Source organism: Amblyomma americanum, chromosome 1, assembly GCF_052857255.1.
Source record: "Amblyomma americanum isolate KBUSLIRL-KWMA chromosome 1, ASM5285725v1, whole genome shotgun sequence".
Lineage (NCBI taxonomy): Eukaryota > Metazoa > Arthropoda > Arachnida > Ixodida > Ixodidae > Amblyomma > Amblyomma americanum.
The window spans coordinates 2,486,847-2,508,137 of NC_135497.1; the positions used below are offsets into that span (position 1 = coordinate 2,486,847).

Here is a 21,291-nt window from a genome sequence, read left to right on the forward strand (position 1 = left end):
GATCTTTTTCCTAACAAACCTCCCAGTTATTTAGATTTCGGCAATTAAAGAAAAATTAGGGATTAAACGCATCAGCTAAGCCTAAAGGCAAAACAGCTTTCTGTGGTCATCGCGTGCTGCAGTTGCAGATGGTGGAGCAGTTTTGATTTTGCGGTTAAATGCGCCTGCGTATTTGCGCCGACTTTTATCGTCCTTGGAGATTCAGCAATAATCATTATTAACTCATTTTAATGATGTCATAACTATCTTTATTTAAATAACTCATAGTTTTCCACAGTTTTTTAAAAGTAAAGAACAATTACGGATGAAATCCTACAAGTTCTTTCATTTTATCTAATATTTTCAACGTCTGGACAAACCAAGGCCAACTTTTTCCTCACCGTGGAAGAAATGCACGGACTTTTTCAGTTGTTAAATTTCTTTCGTTCCGAACTCTAATGCGATACATCAAAATGGAGCTAATCCAAACGCACTTTTCAACAATTTGAGCCTCGCTAATGTGTTTCATGTCTCATTATCTAATTGCATTTGCAAAATCATGATTTCTGGATAAATGTTGGACAGAACGTGCAAAGCTACGCTTGTGCTAAAAAGAAATAAATAGCAACTTTGGAACGATAAACATGTCTGCCTATCCAACAGCAAGTCCCTGTAGCTGGGCACGCCGCTGGGCGACACAGTCGGGCGAAGTCGTCGAACCGCCGCGTATGCGGTAACACGAAGTCCTGCCCGTAATGAGACATGGGTAACGTCAGTGGCCTTTCCAGAACGGACCAAATGGGCTTACCGAGGCACTGGGCTGGTTCCCAGGGCGAGTTCGCCCTGTGAGGTCACGTCGGACAATGAGGCAGCATGCTACTTAGATCACCGACGCCCCGCTGATGGAGGCGGCCATTTTCAACTTGACCGCTTCGCTGTTTTCACGGGTGGCTCAGATATGGATGAAATACAAACTAGTCTTCTGGGATGGAATTTGAAATTAGCACTCAGCGGGCCAACGACTGGCGCTTAGTCCATCCAAATTTCCTTTTTAGTAGAAATATAATGTTTGCCTGCGAAGTGAATTTGATTGCAAGCGGAAAACCTTTACTTCCGCGTTCGGTTCAAGCGCACAACGTGAAGAGTGAAAAGGAATTGGCGATCGAAGCATGAGCGCTGTTTCCTTTTGAAAATGTCTGCCAGTGGCGGTGCAGCCTTTGAAAGCCCCATTTTCAGTGCGAGCAGACGTGGGACAGTTTTGGGGGTCGCTGGGAATGCCCATAAAACCGCCGGGTGGTGATTCGCTGAGACGTGCGATAGCGGCGCATCACGGCAGCTGCAGGAATCCGTTACGACCCTGCCAAGGTCGCCGCGAGGATGCGTCATGCGAGCCGGTCGTCGGTAAACAGGAGGCGCCTCGGGCGCTGTCGCGCACCTGACTCCGCCGCCGCCGCCGCCGCGCAGACCGGACCCAGGATGGAGGCCGAACAGGTCGGTGAACCGCTTTTCCTACTCTCGCGTGCCGCACAGGCCACGTGATTCCGCTCTCTCGGGGGCGGCCAGTGCCGCGCTGGCCCAGGAAGAATTGCCCTCCTCTGGCGCCGGTCACATGTTAACGGCTCCACTTGTTGTAGGCAGCAAGTCCCCGCATCCGCGGACGACATTTCAAATTCTTGGGGCGGTAGCGAACAAGTGGCGGGATATACGCTTGTCCCATATCCCACTCCTGCTAAGCGCACGCCCTCTACAGGGGCTCCTTGCCCTACGAAACTTCTGGCTGCAGCCGAGCGGGCATCGGGAGCCGGGTCCCTTGGCGTCGCTGGTGTAGTGGCTAGCGCATTCCGTTTCTTTTTAACACACACATGTGGTTCATTTGAGCCTGGCTTCTGGCGCGCATTTAGGAATTCCTTCACAAGCAGAAATAGCTGCCGCGTTTGAGTTGGCAGCGCTCAGTAAACAACAAGACAGCGCAGATAGTGTTTGCTCGGAAGCAGTGTCATGGTGCCCCGTGGTGAACGGAGCTCAGTGGCGCCATTTCACGTGTCGAAGCTCACATGAAGATTCACGCCGCACTAGCACTCCGGTGCCAAGTTTTGAGAGCCGTGTTTCTGGCGATTCCTCGAACCGTAGAGTTTCTGCGGAGCGCTTTTCCTCGGATGGTCGCTGTTTCGAAACATGCGCACGAAGATCATTGAGACGCTTTGCTGACGCAAATAGCTTCTTTCAAAACAAGTCCCCTTTACGAGCCTAGTCGGCGTAAGATGGGGGTCACAGGTGACCATAAAGCTACGCTGTATTACACAAGCGAAGACAATAAACGTCATCCGACTCATTCTTTCCGTAGAAAGAGTTCTACTCGTCCTACTGGACGAGGCATTTCACACCTTAGGTAGCTTGAGGGAAAGTGAACAGCTGCTAGAGAGAGTACAGTAGCCGCGGTATACTTTCTTTACCAGTTGTTACAGTGTGTAGTGACATTACGCGCAAGTGTATCGCTTTAAGCTATTGGCCATCTCGTGCTGGTATGCTGCATTAGTTTCTCTGTTCGTCGGTCTGTTTCGGCGGTGAAAAAGTTTGAGCAACATCATTATAACAGAATGTTTGATGAGTGGTTACGTAGCGTACGCTGCCTCCATTAATAGACTGTTCAATTCGGCGACATCCTTTGTAATTGACGGAATTAGCAGAACTTGCAACTTTGGTCAGAGTTCACTGACCGCGTCGCTGCACCCCGGTTTCCAGAACGGCGTTGTCGACGAGACGCTGCTTGCACCGTGAAGTGCCCGATTCGCTTCTGAGAATGAGTTCCGGAACTGGTTGTGTACAAGTTCACCAGCGGTCGCTCGTTCCAGGAACCGTTTCACATGCTCAGGTATAATGCTTGCCCCCCCCCCCCCCCCCCCCCCCTTGCTTACCGCACGCTTTGTGACCCGGGCATATCTTAACCCGCTTCGGCTCATTTTCAATATATCCGAATGACATCCATGGCGATGCCAGTGGCGAAGAAAGAGCGCCAGGATTGCACTCTGCGCTACTCTTTGTCGATGCCTGAGTCACAAGCCCGCGGTGATCCGATGGAGCCATGGGAGATGCATGTGCCTCTGTTGGTTCTGGCTGCACGATGGGCGCAGTTAACTTTCCAAGAGCTGTTCAGGCTGGTCCGATGATAGTCGGTACAAAGAGCCCGATTGCCGGTTCGGACAACTTCTTAAAGGGACACTGAGGAGAAATTGAAGTTGGCTTGTATCGATAGAATGCCAGCTCCTGATCACAAAAACGACCCTCTTACTGGAAACAAAGCTCTTGTAAGGTAGAAAACAGCAAGAACCAAAATACAGGTATCGCCGCCACAGGCCAATCTCGCAAGTACAAGCGTGGTGACGTCATAGGACAAGAGACGCCACCTTAGAGGAATTTTCCTACCTACATGGCGTTCGCGAATCTCTGAGGCTTGCAAAGGAAGGTTGCGCGGTTCAATATTGAAGTAAGTTTTGTTTTAAAACCAATAGTGCACTTTTATCGCACAAGGAAGACAGACAAAAGACAACCTGAATGTTGGAAGCAAAGAAAACCGATGCTTGCCGGCGTCACAGGCAGCCAGGAGAGTTTCGATTTGTTATGGCGTCTCGCGTCTATGAGCTTTGCGTGCCCCCCTGGTTTTGTTTTTGACGCACCTCGATTTTCAAGCGTTGAACAGCAGAGGAACTTCAAGTGCCGCTTCAAGTGCTAGTTAACCTTTGAAGGAGCCTGTTGACGCTGGCCAGATGATCGCCAAAGTCGATGAAAAACTATGATGGCACGATGGTCGGTGATCGTACAAGGCGGTTCGCTGTATAAAGAGCACTTGTGTCTTCGCACGCTCGCCCGGCGAAACATTCCCGACTGTGCCAGTCAACTTAAAACTACTTAACGGAAATCGTTTATTAGGGACGGGAGACAAGGTACAAAGCAGTTAAGAAAAAAAAATATGCTGATGGCCTAGCTCTGTTAGGCCAGGATACACGCAGCGAAAGTGCGGAGACTTCTGCATCAGAAGAGTGAATTCACTAGACGCGCCTGTATTGGCAATTATACATTGCGCCGTCGTGGCGGAGTGGTAGCGTTTCCGCCTCAAACGCCAAATGCCCTGGTTCGATTCCGAGCCTCGACGCACGATTTTTTTTATTCAGTGAGTGGGCGGGGGTTTCAGTGGTTCCTATAGATGCCGCCACCGAATACGTTGGTTAGCGGTTAAGCGCAGGCACTGTTAAAGGGACACTGAGGAGAACTCTATCAAATTTTTTTGTTAGCAAAATCTGGTAGTTCGGCATTTCATGGCTTTGATGCCGCTTGTCCGGGAGCGAAAGATGCCTTTATTTCAAAGAAATTTGGATTCGAAGTTGAAAAAGTTTTTCCCGCCGTTCCGATTCAAACTCGAGAGCTCTTATGACGTCACGGAGAACTCTTATGACGTCATGGGACGGAGTGACGTGAACCATGACGTAAACGCAGACTCCGTGATTTCTGTGGCTTGCGGTGCGGTCTAGCAGCAGCCGAAACGAAAGCTACCGCCGCCGCACGTTGAAGGCATCTATTGGGGGTCGCTACCGTCGCTTCGTTTACGTTTGCACCGGCGTCTTGCCAGCGTTACGATGGATCCCGTTCCCGAACTCGACGACGTAGTTCTTGCAAAAACTCTGGCCTGCATTTCAGCGACCTCAGCCCCACAGAGTGTGCGATGCTTTTGAGGGAGCACGGTTTGGTTAGGCGCCGGCGGGTCGTTTCCCCCTTCCGCCGTGAGCAGCCGTTGCAAACTAAATATCATAACCCCAGTGCGGGGAGTCGCGAGGGGCCAGGACAAGGTGGGCGCGTTGCGCCCATCGGAGGCTGGCCGGGGCTTTGGGGCCAACGGATTGTGATTCCTTGAAAGGCGCGGTTGCACGGTGCAGCAGGCGGCGTCGAGGTCTCCCACGGTTGCAAGGGCCAAGTTATTTATTTATTTTTTCGCCACAAAAAGCGGATGGGGGCTCAAGGGCGGTCGCGTTTAAAGTTGGCGGCTTGAAAGTAAAACCGATGCACGACGCTTCAAAGGCTTCCGCTAGATCCAACGGGTCCACTAGATCGGGCTGTCTGGCCCACTTGCATGCACCTTCAGATGTATACTGTGAATGGATTAAATTAGCCGAGAGCTCGAAAAGAACAGCTCCGCCCAACTGCCGAAGCTATTTAATTATGTCTCAACGCGCACCTCGCCGCGGTGCCGAATCGCTCTGGCCGGGCCGGCGGCGGCTGGCACACTCGGCGCGAAATAGAGACATGCTCCAAGTCCCCGCCAGTGCGGTCAGAGTGCGCCGAAGCCGCCGAACGCGTCGGCGGTCAAGCACAGTTAGAGTATATAGAGGGTCTCGCTTTGGCCGACGTGACGTCGCCGTGCAGCGCGCGCGCGCGCGCGTTACGCCGGAGCATAATCGCGCCTTAACAGAGCCTGCACTTAACCGCTAACCAACGTATTCGGTGGCGGCATCTATGGGAGCCACTGAAACCACCCGCCCACTCACTGAATAAAAAAAAAATCCTGTGCCGTGTCTCGGAATCCAACCAGGGCCTTTGGCGTTTGAGACGGAGATGCTACCACTCCGCCACGACGGCTCATGGTATAACCATCAATAAAGGCGCATCTAGTGAATGCACTCTTTCGATGCAGAAATCTCCGCGCTTTCACTACGTATATCCTGGCCTAACAGAGCCAGGCCATCAGCAATTTTTCTTAACTGCCTTGTACCTTGTCTCCCGTCCCTAATAAACAATTTCCGTTAAGTAGTTTGAAGTTGACTGGCACAGTAGGGAATGTTTCGCGGGGCGAGTGTGCGAAGACACAAGTGCTCTTTATACTGCTAACTGCCTTGTACGATCACCGACCATTGTGCCATCATAGCTTTTCATCGACCGTGGCGATCATATGACCAGCAGTAACAGCCTCTTTCAAAGGTTAACTAGACTTGAAGCGGCACTTGGAGTCCCTCTGCTGTTCGGCGCTTTTATATCGATGCGCGTCAAAAACAAAACCACGGGTCACGCAAAGCTCATAGACGCGAAGCGCCATAACAAATCGAAACTCTCCTGGCCGCCTGTGGCGCCGGCAAGCATCGGTTTTCTTTGCTTCCAACATTCAGGTTGTCTTTTGTCTGCCTTTCTTGTGTGATAAAAGTGCACTATCTGTTTGAAAACAAAACTTACTTCAATATTGAACCGCGCAACCTTCCTCTGTCAGCCACAGAGATTCGCGGCGACATGTAGGAAGGAAAATTCTTCCAAGGTGGCACCTCTTGTCCTAAGATGTCACCACGCTTGTACTTGCGAGATTGGCCTGTGGCGGCGATGCCTGTATTTTGGTTCTTGCTATTTTCTACCTTACAAGAGCTTTGATTTCAATAAAAGCGGTGTTTTTGTGATCAGGAGCTGCTATTCTGTCGATACAAGCCAACTTCAATTTCTCCTCAGTGTCCCTTTAAGGCGCGTTTATATCCCAGCGTAGCGCGCGCGCGCGCGCGCGCTGCACGGCGACGTCACGTCGGCCAAAGCGAGACCCTCTATACTCCAACATCGGCGCACTCTGACCGCACTGGCGGAGACTTGGAGCATGTCTCTATTTCGCGCCGAGTGCGCCAGCCGCCGCCAAGCCCGGCCAGAGCGATTCGGCTCCGCGGCGAGGTGCGCGTTGTGACGCAATTCAATAGCTTTGGCAGCTGGGCGGAGCTGTTCTTTTCGAGCTCTCGGCTAATTTAATCCGTTCACAGTACACATCTGAAGGTACACGCAAGTGGGCGAGACAGCCCGATCCAGTGGACCCGTTGGATCTAGCGGAAGCCTTTGAAGCGTCGTGCATCGGTTTTACTTTCAAGCCGCCAACTTTAAACGCGACCGCCCTTGAGCACCCATCCGCTTTTTGTGGCAAAAAAATAAATAACCTGGCCCTTGCAACCGTGGGAGACCTTGACGCCGCCTGCTGCGCCATGCAACCGCGCCGTTCAAGGAATCACAATCCGTTAGCCCCAAAGCCCAGGCCAGCCTCTGATGGGCGGGAGGCGCCGACCTTGTCCTGGCCCCTCGCGACTCCCCGCACTGGGGTTATGATATTTAGTTTGCAACGGATGCTCACGGGGGAAGGGGAAACGACCCGCCGGCGCCTAACCTAACCGTGCTCCCTCAAAAGCATCGCACGCTCTGTGGTGCTGAGGTCGCTGAAATGCAGGCCGGAGTTTTTGCGAGAACTACGTCGTCGGGTTCGGAGACGGGATCCATCGTAGCGCTGGCAAGACGCCGGTGCAAACGTAAACGAAGCGACGGTAGCGACCCCCGATAGATGCCTTCAACGTGCGCCGGCGGTAGCTTTTATTTCGGCAGCTGCTAGACCGCACCGCTAGCCACAGAAATCACGGAGTCTGCGTTTCCGTCACGTTTCACGTCACTCCGTCCTATGACCGTTAGCAGGTACTTTGTTAAAGCACTTTCAAATATTATTGGTTCTGTAAGGACGACAATTTCATTTAGCAGCTTGTTCCACTCGTGTATAGACTGAAGTTAAAAGTATACTTGAAGCAATCGGTTCTGTACTTGAGTGGTGTGATGTGTTTTGAATGTCTTGTCCTTGGCTGAGAAATAATATCTGGTTAGATGTGTTTCATAATATCTACCTGACAGTTATCATTCAGGATAGGAAAAAAGAAGACCAGTCTGCAGTATTTCATTCTTTAATGCAATGTAACGATCCCGACTTTGTTTCTGAGTTCTGTAATAGACGGTGTTCTAGTGTAAGCGCTATAGACGAATCTAAGCGCACTGTTCTGTATATCTTTTTTGCTTTAAGGTAGCCAGAGATGACTTGCCTACGGCATCACTGTCACTTTATACAGAAGAAGCTTTACACCTGGCGTCGCAGCAAATAGTTTGTTCCTCAATAGTTTAAAAGTCGCCTTGTGGCAAGCAAGGGCCACGTGTGCCGACCGGTTCAGGTCGCTAGTGAGGTAGATACCACGATACTTATATTATCTTGTTTGTTTTAAATTAGTGTCGTCGAATTTGTAGCGAGACACAAAGGGGTTATTTTTGCGTGTTACCCTTATGAAAACTGTTTTCTCCTTTTTTATATCCGTTTGCCATTTTTTTTGCACCACTGGCCAATTTTCTTTAAATGGTCATTAAGTCTAACCTGGTCATCGGAACAGTGTATATTAGCATATACTACAGTTGCATCTGCGTAATGCCGTATTGTTAGATCTAAGTGAAAACCAATATCCATATCACTGATATAGATAGAGAAGAACAAAGGCCCCAACATCGACCCCTGTGGAACACTGGATCGGACATGTTCAGTAGTACTAGGTGAACCATTCAAGTATACAAACTGTTTTCTTTGATACGTATAAGCGTCAATCTAGTTGAGAAGCTGTTCATTCTGCAATGCCATCTTAAGCTTGACTGATAACTTAGGAGGAGATATCCGGTCAAACGCCTTTCTAAAATCGACAAATACGCCATCTGTCTGCCCTTATTCATCAATTGTCTGACTAATTTCATGCATAACTTCTATAAGAATCGTAGCCATTGAATAACCGCGCCGGAAACCATGCTGGTGATGACCTAGAATAGCATTTCTCTCGGTAAATTCCATAAAATGCTTAAATGATATACGTTCAAGGTTTTACAGCATGTGCTGGTGAGGGATATTGTCTGTAATTTTATGTTTTGTCTTCCGCACCTTGATTGTGTATGGGTATGACTTTAGTGCATTTCCAATCATTCGAAACTTCTCCAGTTTGAAGAGACTTGTTGCAAATATTTGTTAAATAGTATGCGCACCATTATTCGTACCTTTCCAGAAAGGTGTTCGGAATACCGTGCTGACCAGCCGACTTTTTTTTCATTTAGATTGAGAACTAAGAAATTTAAATATGCCTTCTTGTATAATTACTATGCCAGGTAAAAGTTGTGAGTGATCACACATTTGAAGTTCTGGCGCTGCACCATCATCCCAAGCGAATAAAGACTCGAATTATTTATTAAAGGCACAGGCCATCTCAAAGTTGTTAGTGATAGCGCATTCTCTAATAGTTAAATATTGAGCGGTAGTTGTTTGTTTTGAAGTATGCTTCCAGAACTTTCCAGCTGATTTTTTTCATAAACTCGGATAAGAACTCTGTCATATACCTTTCTTTCGACTTTATTACTTCTCTTTGAAAAGCTTGTGAAAATTGCTAATAGTGTCGGTTCTGGCGATTTCCTACGTTTTGCGCGTAGACGTTTCAACTGAAGCTTGATATGAGGGATCTTGCGGGAAATCCACAGGTTTGCACTCTTTTTCTGCGCACGGGTACGAAGCATTTCATAGACTTGCGCACTACTGCTTTGAACGTCTCCCATTGACAGGCACTGAGACGGAGCACGCAAGGTTGCTGAACTGTCCGTAGTTTTCTTCTAAGTACTCTAATACACCAATGCCGTTTGCTTTAGCAAAATCAGGGAATGAAACTGTTTTGGTGGTACGTGGCTTACAACGTACTGTAGGTACCCTAGTGATTACCATCATGTGATCCGAGATTCATTCCAGAACCTCGGAAGAATAATTAAGGTGAGACAAACGGCAAATTGAGGAGTGATTCGCCTAAGCCAGTTTTTCTTGTTGGGGTGCTCACAACTTCAGTCAAGTTCAATGAGAAAGCTAGGTCTATCAGCACAAAAGATATTCCTGCATCAATTGGACCGTGTGTGTAATTATTCCTGTCTACATGCGGCAGGTGAGAGTCTCCGCCCATTAAAATCTTCCGGTTCGTGGCGGCAAATGTGACGCTTAGGAAATCACTAAGACATTCCATACACACCTCCGCAGTAGCTGGCGGAAGATAAACCCCAATAACCCTGAAACAAAAACTGGCGATTTCCGTGCTGCACACAACACACTAAATATTCGACGGGGAGCTTAATTCAACACATGTGATACTACTCTTATAGACTGTGGCCACACCCCCTCCTCTAGAACCACGGCCTTTCCAGCAGACCGCATAATTAGGTGGAAGAAAGTCGGCTTCGTAAAAGCAATAATTTAGCAAGGTTTCGATTATGATAGCTATGTCGGATTCATGTTCATGAAAAATGCTTTCAAAGCATGAATTTTTATTCATTATACTGCGGCCATTCAGGCTAATTACTGTAATAACATCAGGAAGATTCCTCATCATGTTCCAAGCTTGATTTTCGGTCGTTATCAAGTGAGACTAATGTGTCGTTTATATCGAGCCTGTCGTTTGTATTTTCTTGACAGAACTTTTGTGACCCAGCGGTATCATCCGATACCTAACCGATATAGTCATAGTGAGCAGTGCGACTTCCTAGAGGGAAGTTTTTCAAGAGGTTTGGCAACTTTGAGCACATTGGCTGGCGCGGAATTCGGGGGAGCTATTCAGCTCAATCTTAGCGTTTGGCCACGGATTGGAGTTGACCTACGCGGGGCAAATTTCCGACGAACTTCTCTGGAGACCTGCGTCAGAAAGTTAGCCGGTCTCGAGGGGTGTGGCGGTGTGCGACTAAGGCTGAAGCGGCGACAGACACTCAACTGCTGCGCTTACCGCCGTGGCCGACGCAGAGAGTATCATGAAAGTAAATAGTTCAGTAGGCACCATTTTTTTAAGAACCATCACGTAGCCCCGCTAAAAAAGACACATCTATGGGGAGTAGGTTGTATGCGGTTGATATATATATATATATATATATATATATATATATATATATATATATATATATAAATTTTGCATATGAGAACCCACTGCTGTCGGTGTGTACATGGGGTGCCACCCGAAGCTTCCTTTGGCTGCTCTTTGCCCAGTGTCCCCTAACTGCATTGTAGAGGAACATGAACCTTACATTCCGATCCAAACGCCCCATTGCCCGAAGGTGTTCAGTTTACTTATTGAAAAAATATGCAGTCTTGTAAGCGAAGTTCCAAAATACGAATACGATGTGTTATCATAAACTCACACATAACTTGCAGTGATCCGTATATAACACATAACGTCATCGCAAACGTGGTTTTCTTCGTCATAAACTTAAAGGGACATGCAGTGAAATAAAGTTACTAGCATCGGTAATTTTTTCTGCGTACACAAAGGAAGAATTGGCTGAATTGAAAAAGTTCGTTCACCAACTGTTATAAAGACCGCAACTGGCATAACTCCTCGCCAACTAAGGAAAAAAGCGTCACGCCTGTCATTTATGCACTCACGCATTCGCTTAAAGTTTGGTATTTTACCTACAGACTAATACCACTGGACACTCGTAAGACTCGCCACAATTGCAGCAACTCTATTTCTCCCTACTTTTCTCACACAAACAATAAAATTTTTCTATTTTCCCCGCACCATTTCAGATTAAAACTAAATACTAGAAAATGTGCCGGTAACAAATGACAGCTTTGAAAAGGCATTAATGGAATACTTAAAATGATTTTCGCTTTACCTTCTGCTATTACGGTGTTTACGTGCCCTTTATTCTTTCTTTTTCTTGTGAGGATTGATGACTGTATGCATGCGATAAATTGCTATTCGTTATCTATAACTTACGGTGCAATTGTCGACGCGACGAATTGATGTTACGCATTTTATTTTTTTATTCTGCTTGGAACCGATGGCCTAAGGTGCGCGACGTTGAATAGATAAAGTAAATGAGGTTTTAAACAACACAAAACCCTACAGAAACACATGCCCTACACAGACACCCTACAGAGAAAGGTGTGGACACTTTTCCAGTGCAATGTGGCGCTCTCAACGTGCGTACACCGTCAGCGAGCAATCTGAATGCAGGTTTTTTTCTTTTTTCACACAAGTAGGCACAACTCTGGAACCTGGGCATAAGACTGTTTAAGTGCAGCTTCACTAGGTAGCTAGCAGTTAGGAAAGCACAAAAGAACAATATTTAAAGGCTCACTGCAGTGCACGCAGTGCACAGTGGAATCAAGAACATGGAGATAATACCCCCCCCCCCCCCCCCACCCAAAAAAAAAAAAGTGTCGGGATTTATTGTGTGCAGTGCACAGTAAAAATGCTGGAAACAACTTCCGGATGACTGTTGTGTTCACCTCGCAGGAGCCAGAAGCGACGAAGCCGTACCCCAAGGCAGTCTTCTTCATCATCGGCAATGAGTTCTGCGAGAGGTTTTCCTACTATGGCATGCGCAGTGAGTGCATCCTGATTTTGTACCTCAGTGATGGCGACGTGCTCCCCTTTGCAGGAAGATGCTTCACCTTGTGTAGCTGTCGTTGGCAGCGAAACTTTTGCGCCCATCCAGGGTGTCGTTCAGCTTGACGGGCTTTACATGTTCTAATAATAACATTAGTCTCTTTATTTACCATAATTATGTACATGATGGCAGGGGCTTGAAGAAAAACCTGCCGCACAGCAGCTTGCCAAAGCCCTAAGCCCCCCTCTGGGCATGACAAACGGGAGACCAATAAGAAGATCTAAATACAAGCAGCAGAGTGCAAACATTTTAAACAATAGTATCACAAATTAAAGCTTACAGAATACTAATGAAATATAATGCAAGTTTTTGCATACAGGTACAAAAAATAAACAAGAAGGAAAACAAATAAAAAGCATATGTCAAGGAATAGAAAGTAAAAAAAATTCACACATTTTTTGTTTCAAACGAATGCCACACTTTTTCTGTAATAAAGCACCATATTCTCAATGTAATGCTGGATTGAAGAAAGGAAGAGTAAAAGTTATGAATTGATGACTTTGGCCGATAAATATTTGCTGGGGACAAACTGTTAAGCAAGCGGGGCAATCTATTTTCTAGCGTGTCAAAACCATACGTCGTTCTGTGTGTGTTAACTCTCCAGGGAACTCGGTTGCGGGTTTGGCATGCTTGTTCTCGTCTTTGTAGGTTAGCAGTGTTTGAAGAAAGCATGTATTATTAGAGGTTTCTCCTTTATAAGCGCGACGTAGGGCGTAATCTGGCCGCTTTATGACTGGAACTATTTTATATTTCAAGAAAATCTGACTAGTGTGACGTAATAGCGGTACAGGTCCAACTATGCGTTAAAAGCTTTTTTGTAATGCGTGCAGTTTCCTCAAGTTTTCCTGTGTTGTCGAGCACGAGGTTAAAATGCCGTAATTAAGGCGAGAATGAAATAGAGATCAATATATTGTAATTTTGACATCACTTGGCAGTTCATGCCGATTTCGGTAGACGATACGGATAACCTCGACAGTTTTGTAACAATATTGTCAATGTGGTCATCCCAAGACATGCTTTTGTTGAAGATAACACCTAATATTTTAAACGACTGTACAACTTCTAAAGGAACGGACCTGAAGCAAGTGTCCTTGGCTAAGTGAACTTGTTTATTATTAGCCTTGAAAACGATGACTTTCGTTTTAGAAATTTTTAACTGATATGTGCTTTTTTTTGAGTCCAAGTGTAAAGCTGTGCTCGTGCGTGATTGGCCAAATCAACTAAACTGTCAGTGTTGCCTCCCGATAGAAATAAGGTTGTGTCATCTGCGTAAATTATAGATTTTACTTGTGAACTATGGGTGATGTCATTAATATAAATGTTAAAAAGAAATGGACCTAATATACTTCCTTGCGGAACGCCGCTGGAGATGGACAGTGTTTCAGAAAAGAAACCGGTTACACTTACTACTTGTTTGCGGTGCTGCAGATATGATTTCAAGAGTGATGCACTGTGCCTACGTGCATCATAGCATTCAAGTTTACGAAGGAGTAAATTATGACTTATCAGGTCAAAAGCTTTGGTGAAATCTATGAAGAAACCGATCACTATCCTGCTTTTGTCAAGCTCCTTTAATATGTATTCCTTTTGTTGTAGTACTGCAAGCTCTGCAAATTGTGAACAAGTTAAAATTCGCTGCTCTTTTTCAAAAGAAACCAAACGTCAATGAATGACCTTTTCCTATAATATGGAAAATGTTGGCAAAATTAATGTCAGCCTAGAATAGGAAAAATTATTTCTATCGCCTTTCTTAAAAAAGCGCTGACACGCGCAACTTCCATACGACGTGGCTATACAGCACTAGAGATGCAAAGGTTCATAATATGTGTAACGTACGGCAAGATTAAGTCAATTACATAAGTGCTTAAGGCTTCATTTTTAAACCATCAATGTTGCATGCTGGTGTATGATTAAGTTCTCTGAAAGTTGTCATTATCTCGTAATCGTCAACAGGGCTAAGAAATAAAGAATTGTGAGGAAGTTCGTTTAGATTGTTCTGTGTTGTCATACCACCTGCGTCTAGCTTCGAGGGGTTGCAGGATATCCGTGATGAAGACGAGTGCAAGCTTGTGCTTTCAGAGCTGCGACCAGTTGTTTACGCCGGCTGAGGTGACACTGTTTATGGTGGGGTGTACGGCCACACTCTCATCGGCGCCACGTGTAGTCGAGCCTTTTGCTGAGAGTGCTTGATCGCGGTGTCGCTATCGTGTGTAGCGTCAGCTGATAATACCATTCACCAAGGCGTCGGTAACGAATGCCAATTCTGCAGCAAGCGACATTTGGCGAAGTCTTTTGGGGAATGCTGTCGCAAGTAGCAGGTGAAAAGGTAAAACGTTTCGGCGTGTTAGGTATACGATACTTACATTTATAGTTTATGGGAGTTTAACGTCCCAAAGCGACTGAGGCTATGAGGGACGCCGTAGGGAAACGCTCCGGAAATTTCGACCGCGTGGGGTTCTTTAACGTGCTCTCACAGTGCGCAGTACACGGGCCTCTAGAATTTCGCCTCCATCGAGCCCGCGTCTTTCGGGTTAGCAGCCGAACGCCATAACCACTCAGCCACCGCGTGGGCTTGATACTTCAATCTACGTAAAAATAATTCCTAGACCTATGTCGACCCTATGCACTGTGCAAACTGCAGGGGCCGTGTTGCCTATGCTCGAAGGAAGAGCTATTCCAAACGCCCTTCATTTCAGTCCTTCCACGCGACCAGTCTCTTGGAACAATGGGCCCAAGGCGACGCTAAGAGTGGAGTACTGGATATTTTCACAAGAGCGACCCCTCCACAGAACCCTGTGCCCAATGGTCACGTCTGCACGCCAGGGCGATGTGGAAAAGCCAGTTCTCTAATCGCCGAAAGCGGGGCCCAGGCCCTTTTTATGCGGGAGAACGCTATCGGAGGTGGTCATATGTTTAGGGGAAACCCCAAGGTAGAGTAGATTTATCATAAGGGAGTAATTACACGTAGACATCCACCCGAGCGAAGACATACGGCTACAGAGGAAAGCTATACAGGCGTATGGCTGCGCTGGGTTGGATGTGAATGAGCAATTACTCCCTTATTACGGAGGTCCCATTTTGGGAACCCATCGTTTTACCACCGTAGTCATCCTCCCTGCGGATCACAGAGTAAAATTATATACGGAAGACGGGAAAGAAATTGGACGCAAGCGTCCATAAACAGTACCACTCCCGCACCTCCAAGCCGGGTCTGCGATCGCAGCGTCTTCTATCGGCCGAGCGATAAAATTTTGCCAGCAGAAAAAAAAAAAAAAACGTACGTCAACTTTCTGGTTTCTGTAGAAACCGGATGCGATCACGAGGTCCTTATTTCTTGATGTTTAGTCTGCCGGCCACCGTTCAGCCCAACCACGGCATTTTTTCTTTAATGCGGAAGTATTGCTTGGTTATATTGGCGAGGTCGTGTCATCAAAACCTGTCCTCAGCAGTTGTGGCGTTCTCAGAAGAGGTAGGATCAAAGGAATGGTTGTAATCAATAGAGCATGCTGTGAGGATGATGCGCAAAACATCATGTCGATGGGATGATTAGTTAATTAATTAGAGCCAAAAATATCTAAAAATTGTTGAAATAGCGCGGACGTCGATACATTCAGTGGATGGGAAAAGAACCGTGGACGTCAAAATATTGGGAAATGAGACAAAGGAGTTGAAATAAGGCTTAAATTGGTTAAAATGTGTTTGATGAGTGATAATTAATGGAACAAAAAGGTTGACACAGAATAATTAGTTACTTAATTAAAAGGAAAAGTCGTTGCATGGTCGAATAGGCTGGACGGAGATATAGTGGGGGGGACGGGAAAGCATTAATGGCGCCAGACTTGAAGAACCAAAGTGTGTGATTGAGGTGAATGAGGTGTAATGAGAGTAAATGTGACGAGTGAAGCGAAGAGAGGCGACGAGTGCCGAGGAGGCGTCAGTGCATTACTCCAGTGCGGGTAACCGCAGTGATCTCTAACTTTTTCGAACGCCGGGCACTAACTGGGCGCGCAGTAACGTACGTAGGGAGATGCGGCGAGGGAACGGGCCAACGCTTGAGTAAACAGACGGAAGAACGCCAGGAGAATTGCTACTCTGTCATCGACGCGCCGGCTCTTACCCGTCTAACAGGTTCAAATAACGCGCCAAAATGGCCGCGTAGTGAGGAGTTATCTAGTTTCGCCTAGAAGAACTATGGGACTTCATCTAGCAATGGTGTGGGGCACTGTGTTATCACCTAAATATCTTACACTATGCTTTGGATCCAAACGTGCCCTAAACAAACTCAAGTTGTCCTGTACTGATAGATCACAGAATGAGAAAAAGAAAAGACGCCGCTTTCAATGGAAAGGCCGCTTTCTCTGACTAGACAAGGCGAGAAAACGAAACACGCGTGTCAGTACCATCAGCATTTTTAGATAAAGACAGTTGGAAAACTTGTTCCGGGAATGCGGCTTCAATCTGTCCTCGCTTTAATCTCAAAGAGACGCGAGCACTATGTCTAAGGTGCTGACAGCACTGCGTTTGTTTTCTTGGTTTCCTCTTCGCCGCCGCTACGCCCATTGACTGCGCTTGGTCACGTGGACAGTTTGCTGCATAGCCGGTCTACGCTGGCTCGCCTATCGCATCGTGTGCGCCCGGTGCGGCTGCTTCTAGCCGCGCGTCGCTATTGAGGTTCACTGGTTGGATTTCCGCTACGCATTCCTAAGTTCGCGTGGAGTCTGCGCCTGGGGTACGAGTGGGCAATACGCTCGGGGTAGAGCTTTAGGGTGTAGATCTCGGCCAAAACTGAAAGTCGTTCTTTCCGTGGTTCCACTTGGTGAAATCGAAGAAACACCGACTTGCCGCTTCCCCTCATAGTTTGGGTCGATAAAAAATTCTTCACGTGGGTAATATGCGGCTGTGAAAAGCAGTTTTGCAGATCCGCTTCGGTGTAGGCCGCATCTCTGCAGCTGATCGCTAATGTTTACCTTCCTTGTCTTACTGGCGATGTAAAACGCAACACGTCGCTTGGAACACCTCTAAAACTGCCGTTCAAGTCGCAGTAACAGCACTAAACTTTGCGAAGTGCGGGCTCCTTAATGCTCACCTTGCAGCACCGATTGCGGTGGAAAGGCGCCATATTAGGAGACTTTCTTGTGACTTCTTTTGACAGTTGCGTTACGGAATAAAAGATGATTGACTGACATTCTCATAAATAATTGAAACACCTAATGAATTTCGCAGCCTCGGCCTAGATGCAAACTGCCATTTAGTTCGTAAAATGACCTCGTTATATACGAAATCTGACGTTTTGAAGCCGCCAAAACAGGACGAGGCTAAAGAAACAAAATTTTCTCGGCATGCATGCAGATACGGGTGAAGAAGCCTGAACAACGCGTTTTTAAGCTTCCACGACAGAACACAGCATCCCCTCAATACAGCGTGTTGCGCAATCAAACGCGCGCCGTTGAATGGTTTTCTCAGCTAAACTGGTGACTTGCTCGAGCTCGAATTTCTCACAGAAGCGACATTTGGTCGGCAGAATTGTTTTGGACTACATTTTTTGGGGTGCTCGCCTGAATCTATCAAAAACAGTCGGACATTCGCATCGTCTGCGGCGACGACGAAACAAAACAAGCCGTTATCTCAGCGATTACACCGGTGGCGCCATCTCGTTTGTCGACCCTGGAGATTCGGCAAAGGAGTTTGGTGTTTTGTTGGAGGTTTGAAGACGTTCCTTCACGAAAGACTCGCAGTGTAGTGGGGTTCTGGCCAAACTAAGTTTTTCTTGTGATCATTGATAAAGCAGTTTAAAAAGCGTCTTCAAACCTGCCGCTCAACACCCCCACCCCCTTCTTTGCAGAACCTGTAGTGCCGACAAACGAGATGGCGTCACGAGTGAAGTCGCTGAGATAACGGCTTGTTTTGTTTCGTTGTCACCGCAGGCGATGCGAATATCCTACCTTTTTTTATCGATTCAGGGAAATACTAAAAAAAATGAAGCATAAAACAATTCTGCCGCCCAAATGCGATTTTCGTGCCAAATTTGAGTTCGAACAATTCACCAGTTCAGGTGAAAGAATTATTCTACGGCGCCCGTTTCCTTTCGGAACAGTCTGTATACCGGCTTCGTAAAAGTTTTCTCAGCTAGGAAGTCGCGAAGAGACGAGCAGCCGTTTTCCAACACGCTTTTAACGCGCTGGGCTAAAGTTATGGTCATAAATGCTACTAAATCGCCTTGGTTCATTCATTCAAAAGAGAAAAGGGAGAAAACTACGTTTGTATTCCTTAAAAACGTTTCTGTACGAACGCGAGCCGCCGCCTGCTGACGCTCCCCAAAGCTCGGAGTAGCAGACGACACGTCCATCCTAAAGCGACTGCAGCGCCACTGCCTAGGCGGCGATTGCGTATCCGGTGCCTGTGCGCTACGAGTTTCAATGTGGCAGCGGGAAAACTTTTGAACCCAATTTTTCTCTGCAGTAAATTCTGTGAGCGTTTTGGAGAAGGAAAATGAGACGGAGCCTTTTTTTTTTTCCTTCGCAGCTATCCTGACATTATTCCTAATCAATGTGCTCATGTTTGAAGAGCACACGGCCAAGTCCGTCTACCACGGCTTCGTCATGGCGTGCTACTTCTCGCCCGTCCTGGGCGCGATGATTGCCGACTCGTACCTGGGCAAGTTCAGGTGAGCGCCGGCGAAGCTGGCCGAGGCCGCTGCGTGCAGCGCACTGTCGTCATCCTTTCAGAACCATCTTCTACATATCCATCGTGTACGCCGTGGGAAACATCACCCTGGCCGTGTCAGCGGTGCCCGCTCTCGTCACACACACGTAAGATCTTTCTCTGTCGCACTCCGGCGGGCCATTTGGGAGCTTTTATCGGGCGTCACGCAAGTGAATCCACGACGCATTCACGCGCTGTCGCATCGCTTGTGCGAGGCCCTGCATGAAAGTGATCTCTGCAATGCAGCCACTGCTTTCCGAGGTCACGAGAGTGCTTATTTCGGAAGGGTGCAAAGAAACTGCTGCTGCAACTTAATCTACCGTATAATGCGAATGTGTGATGGAACCGTTGAATCGTTTAAGTCTTCCTGGCGCTCCTTTGGGGATGCAAGCTGTTCTCAGCAATAGCGTCGGCAAGTCTACTGCCCGCGTTTTGCTAGGTTTGAGCTACCTATCCTCTCTTTACCAAGGGGCTTTTGTAGGCCTTGTGTGCGCTTCATTATTTGAGTAGCCATCTCTGGCGAAGCGCCAACACAAAGGAAAGTGGCCGAACGAAGCATTCGTCAACAGGCTTTGGTGCCGACGGTTTACAGCGCCCTATAGTGGGGGCTGCCATTTTTGGTGACGTGATCACGCCACCAATACACGCCCCCTGACTGCTCGGCGCCTGCCTCGTCGCGACGGCTGCTGCGTTTGGTGGTTCGGTTACGATAGCCAGTGTTTCGGATGATACGGTTGTAAAGGAGTTGGCAGACGACACTAAGGTTTAGCCAAAGCTTCGAAGGACACGTGAGAACCCTAATTTGATCACCGGAGGCGTGGAAACGTAATCAGGCGTCATGTCGCGGAGAGTCGCTCGGCTCTTCGCTTCTTCGAACCATCGATCGCCTGAATGCTTGTCCTTGCTTTCACTGAAGGCTGATGAATGATTTTTAATACTGTCTTAAACAGCAAGGCTTAATGCTTCGGCGACAGCCCAGGTCGTTGTCGCATTGCGGACATGCTTTCAGACACCGCGCTGAAACGTTCACATGCACATCATACGAATTTGTTTACAACCTGCTAACGATGCTTCGGCAAACTAAACATATTATCTACTGATTTATTAAGTACAGAAAGGCGACGAAAATAGATATGTACACAAATGTGAACTATTATGGCAGCAACGCCATGCATCGAGCAGTCTTCACTAGCTGGCGTGCAACTGTCCCGAAGGATTCCCCTGTATAATTGTAATGCAACGCGTTTATCCTACACTGCAACGCGTTTATCCTACACTAAGTTCACAATTACGGCAGCCTCACACAAAATTGTGGTATATGCTCCACGCTAGATATGCGGACATGAAAATGCCCGAGGTCTCGTTGGTGGTAAGTTATGAGCGTCAAAGTGAACGCTTGCCTGCGAGGTCACTGTTAGTGACTGTCTCGCATGGACTGCGAGGAAGGGACAACCAGCCAGAACAGCAGCCGTAACGCGAATGCTTTATACCGAATACGGTCCGTGAAAACCGCGCTTCCCGGGGCGAAGTTCAACAGTAGCAACAAGCCGGCACGCAATACACAGACTGACAATAATAAGCGTTGTCCGCTCATGCGGCTGTGCACCGCATAATATACAGTAACGTTATGCAGTCGTCCTTCTATTCCGTTCCTGATTCGGCCTCGGGCGCTTCTATTTCTAATCACCACGCACCTTAACTTACGAGCAATGCGGTTTCGCTACACACGCAGACGCAACCGCCAGCAACCAGAGGGGGGCAACCTCATGAGGTTTCGACCTCATGAGGTCGACCTCAACCTCAAAATGACCTCAACCTCATGTCGTGAGGTGAAGTTGAGGTGAGCTCCGCGACGGCTCGAAATTTTGTGAGTTAGGTGAGCAAATCAGACCTGAACGTCACGCGTGCGTTTGAGGTTGAGTGAGGTCGTCATTCAGTGAGGTCGAAATTTTGAGGTTGAGGCTTTTCGCAGTTGTCACATCTTAGTCCGACGAGTGCCGCTTCCGAAGCGGAGTTGCAGCGTATCACCGCAGTGTTCATGCAATGACGTTTGGTGTTCGGTTTCCCCGGTATAGACAACCGGATGCCGCAGTCCGATCTTATCTTTCGGTGCTGCGCCGTAATGTCCGTTCAGCACGAGCCTACAGGAGGACGCACCCCTCTGGTCTTCCTGGTAGGAGTGCTGCTGTCAGAGAACGCCACTCTCCTTCCCCCTTGCCCCGCTGGCGTAGCCCCCGTAGCTGACTGCCGGTCGGCTCAAACTCCCGGGAGCGCGCAAAGCATGTAACTCACGTTGATCCGCGGTAGCTTTGTTTGATGACGCAAACAAATAAGTGCAGTCCA

General features: G+C 47.6%; 1 protein-coding gene across 5 annotated transcripts in view; it reads left to right on the forward strand.

Moving 5' to 3' along the window:
• The window catches only part of LOC144108821 (solute carrier family 15 member 1-like), a 230,266-nt gene that overhangs the window by 15,876 nt on the left and 193,099 nt on the right, over window positions 1-21,291 (forward strand). For 2 of the 5 annotated variants that reach the window (XM_077642012.1, XM_077642029.1), the window contains exons 2-4: window positions 12,093-12,183; window positions 18,769-18,910; window positions 18,972-19,055. In XM_077642012.1, the coding sequence (XP_077498138.1) occupies window positions 12,093-12,183; window positions 18,769-18,910; window positions 18,972-19,055 (317 nt within the window). Of the gene's footprint in view, window positions 1-1,428; window positions 1,471-12,092; window positions 12,184-18,768; window positions 18,911-18,971; window positions 19,056-21,291 lie in introns of those variants that run through there. The other 3 variants (XM_077642005.1, XM_077642021.1, XM_077642037.1) reach the window with 3 other exon arrangements.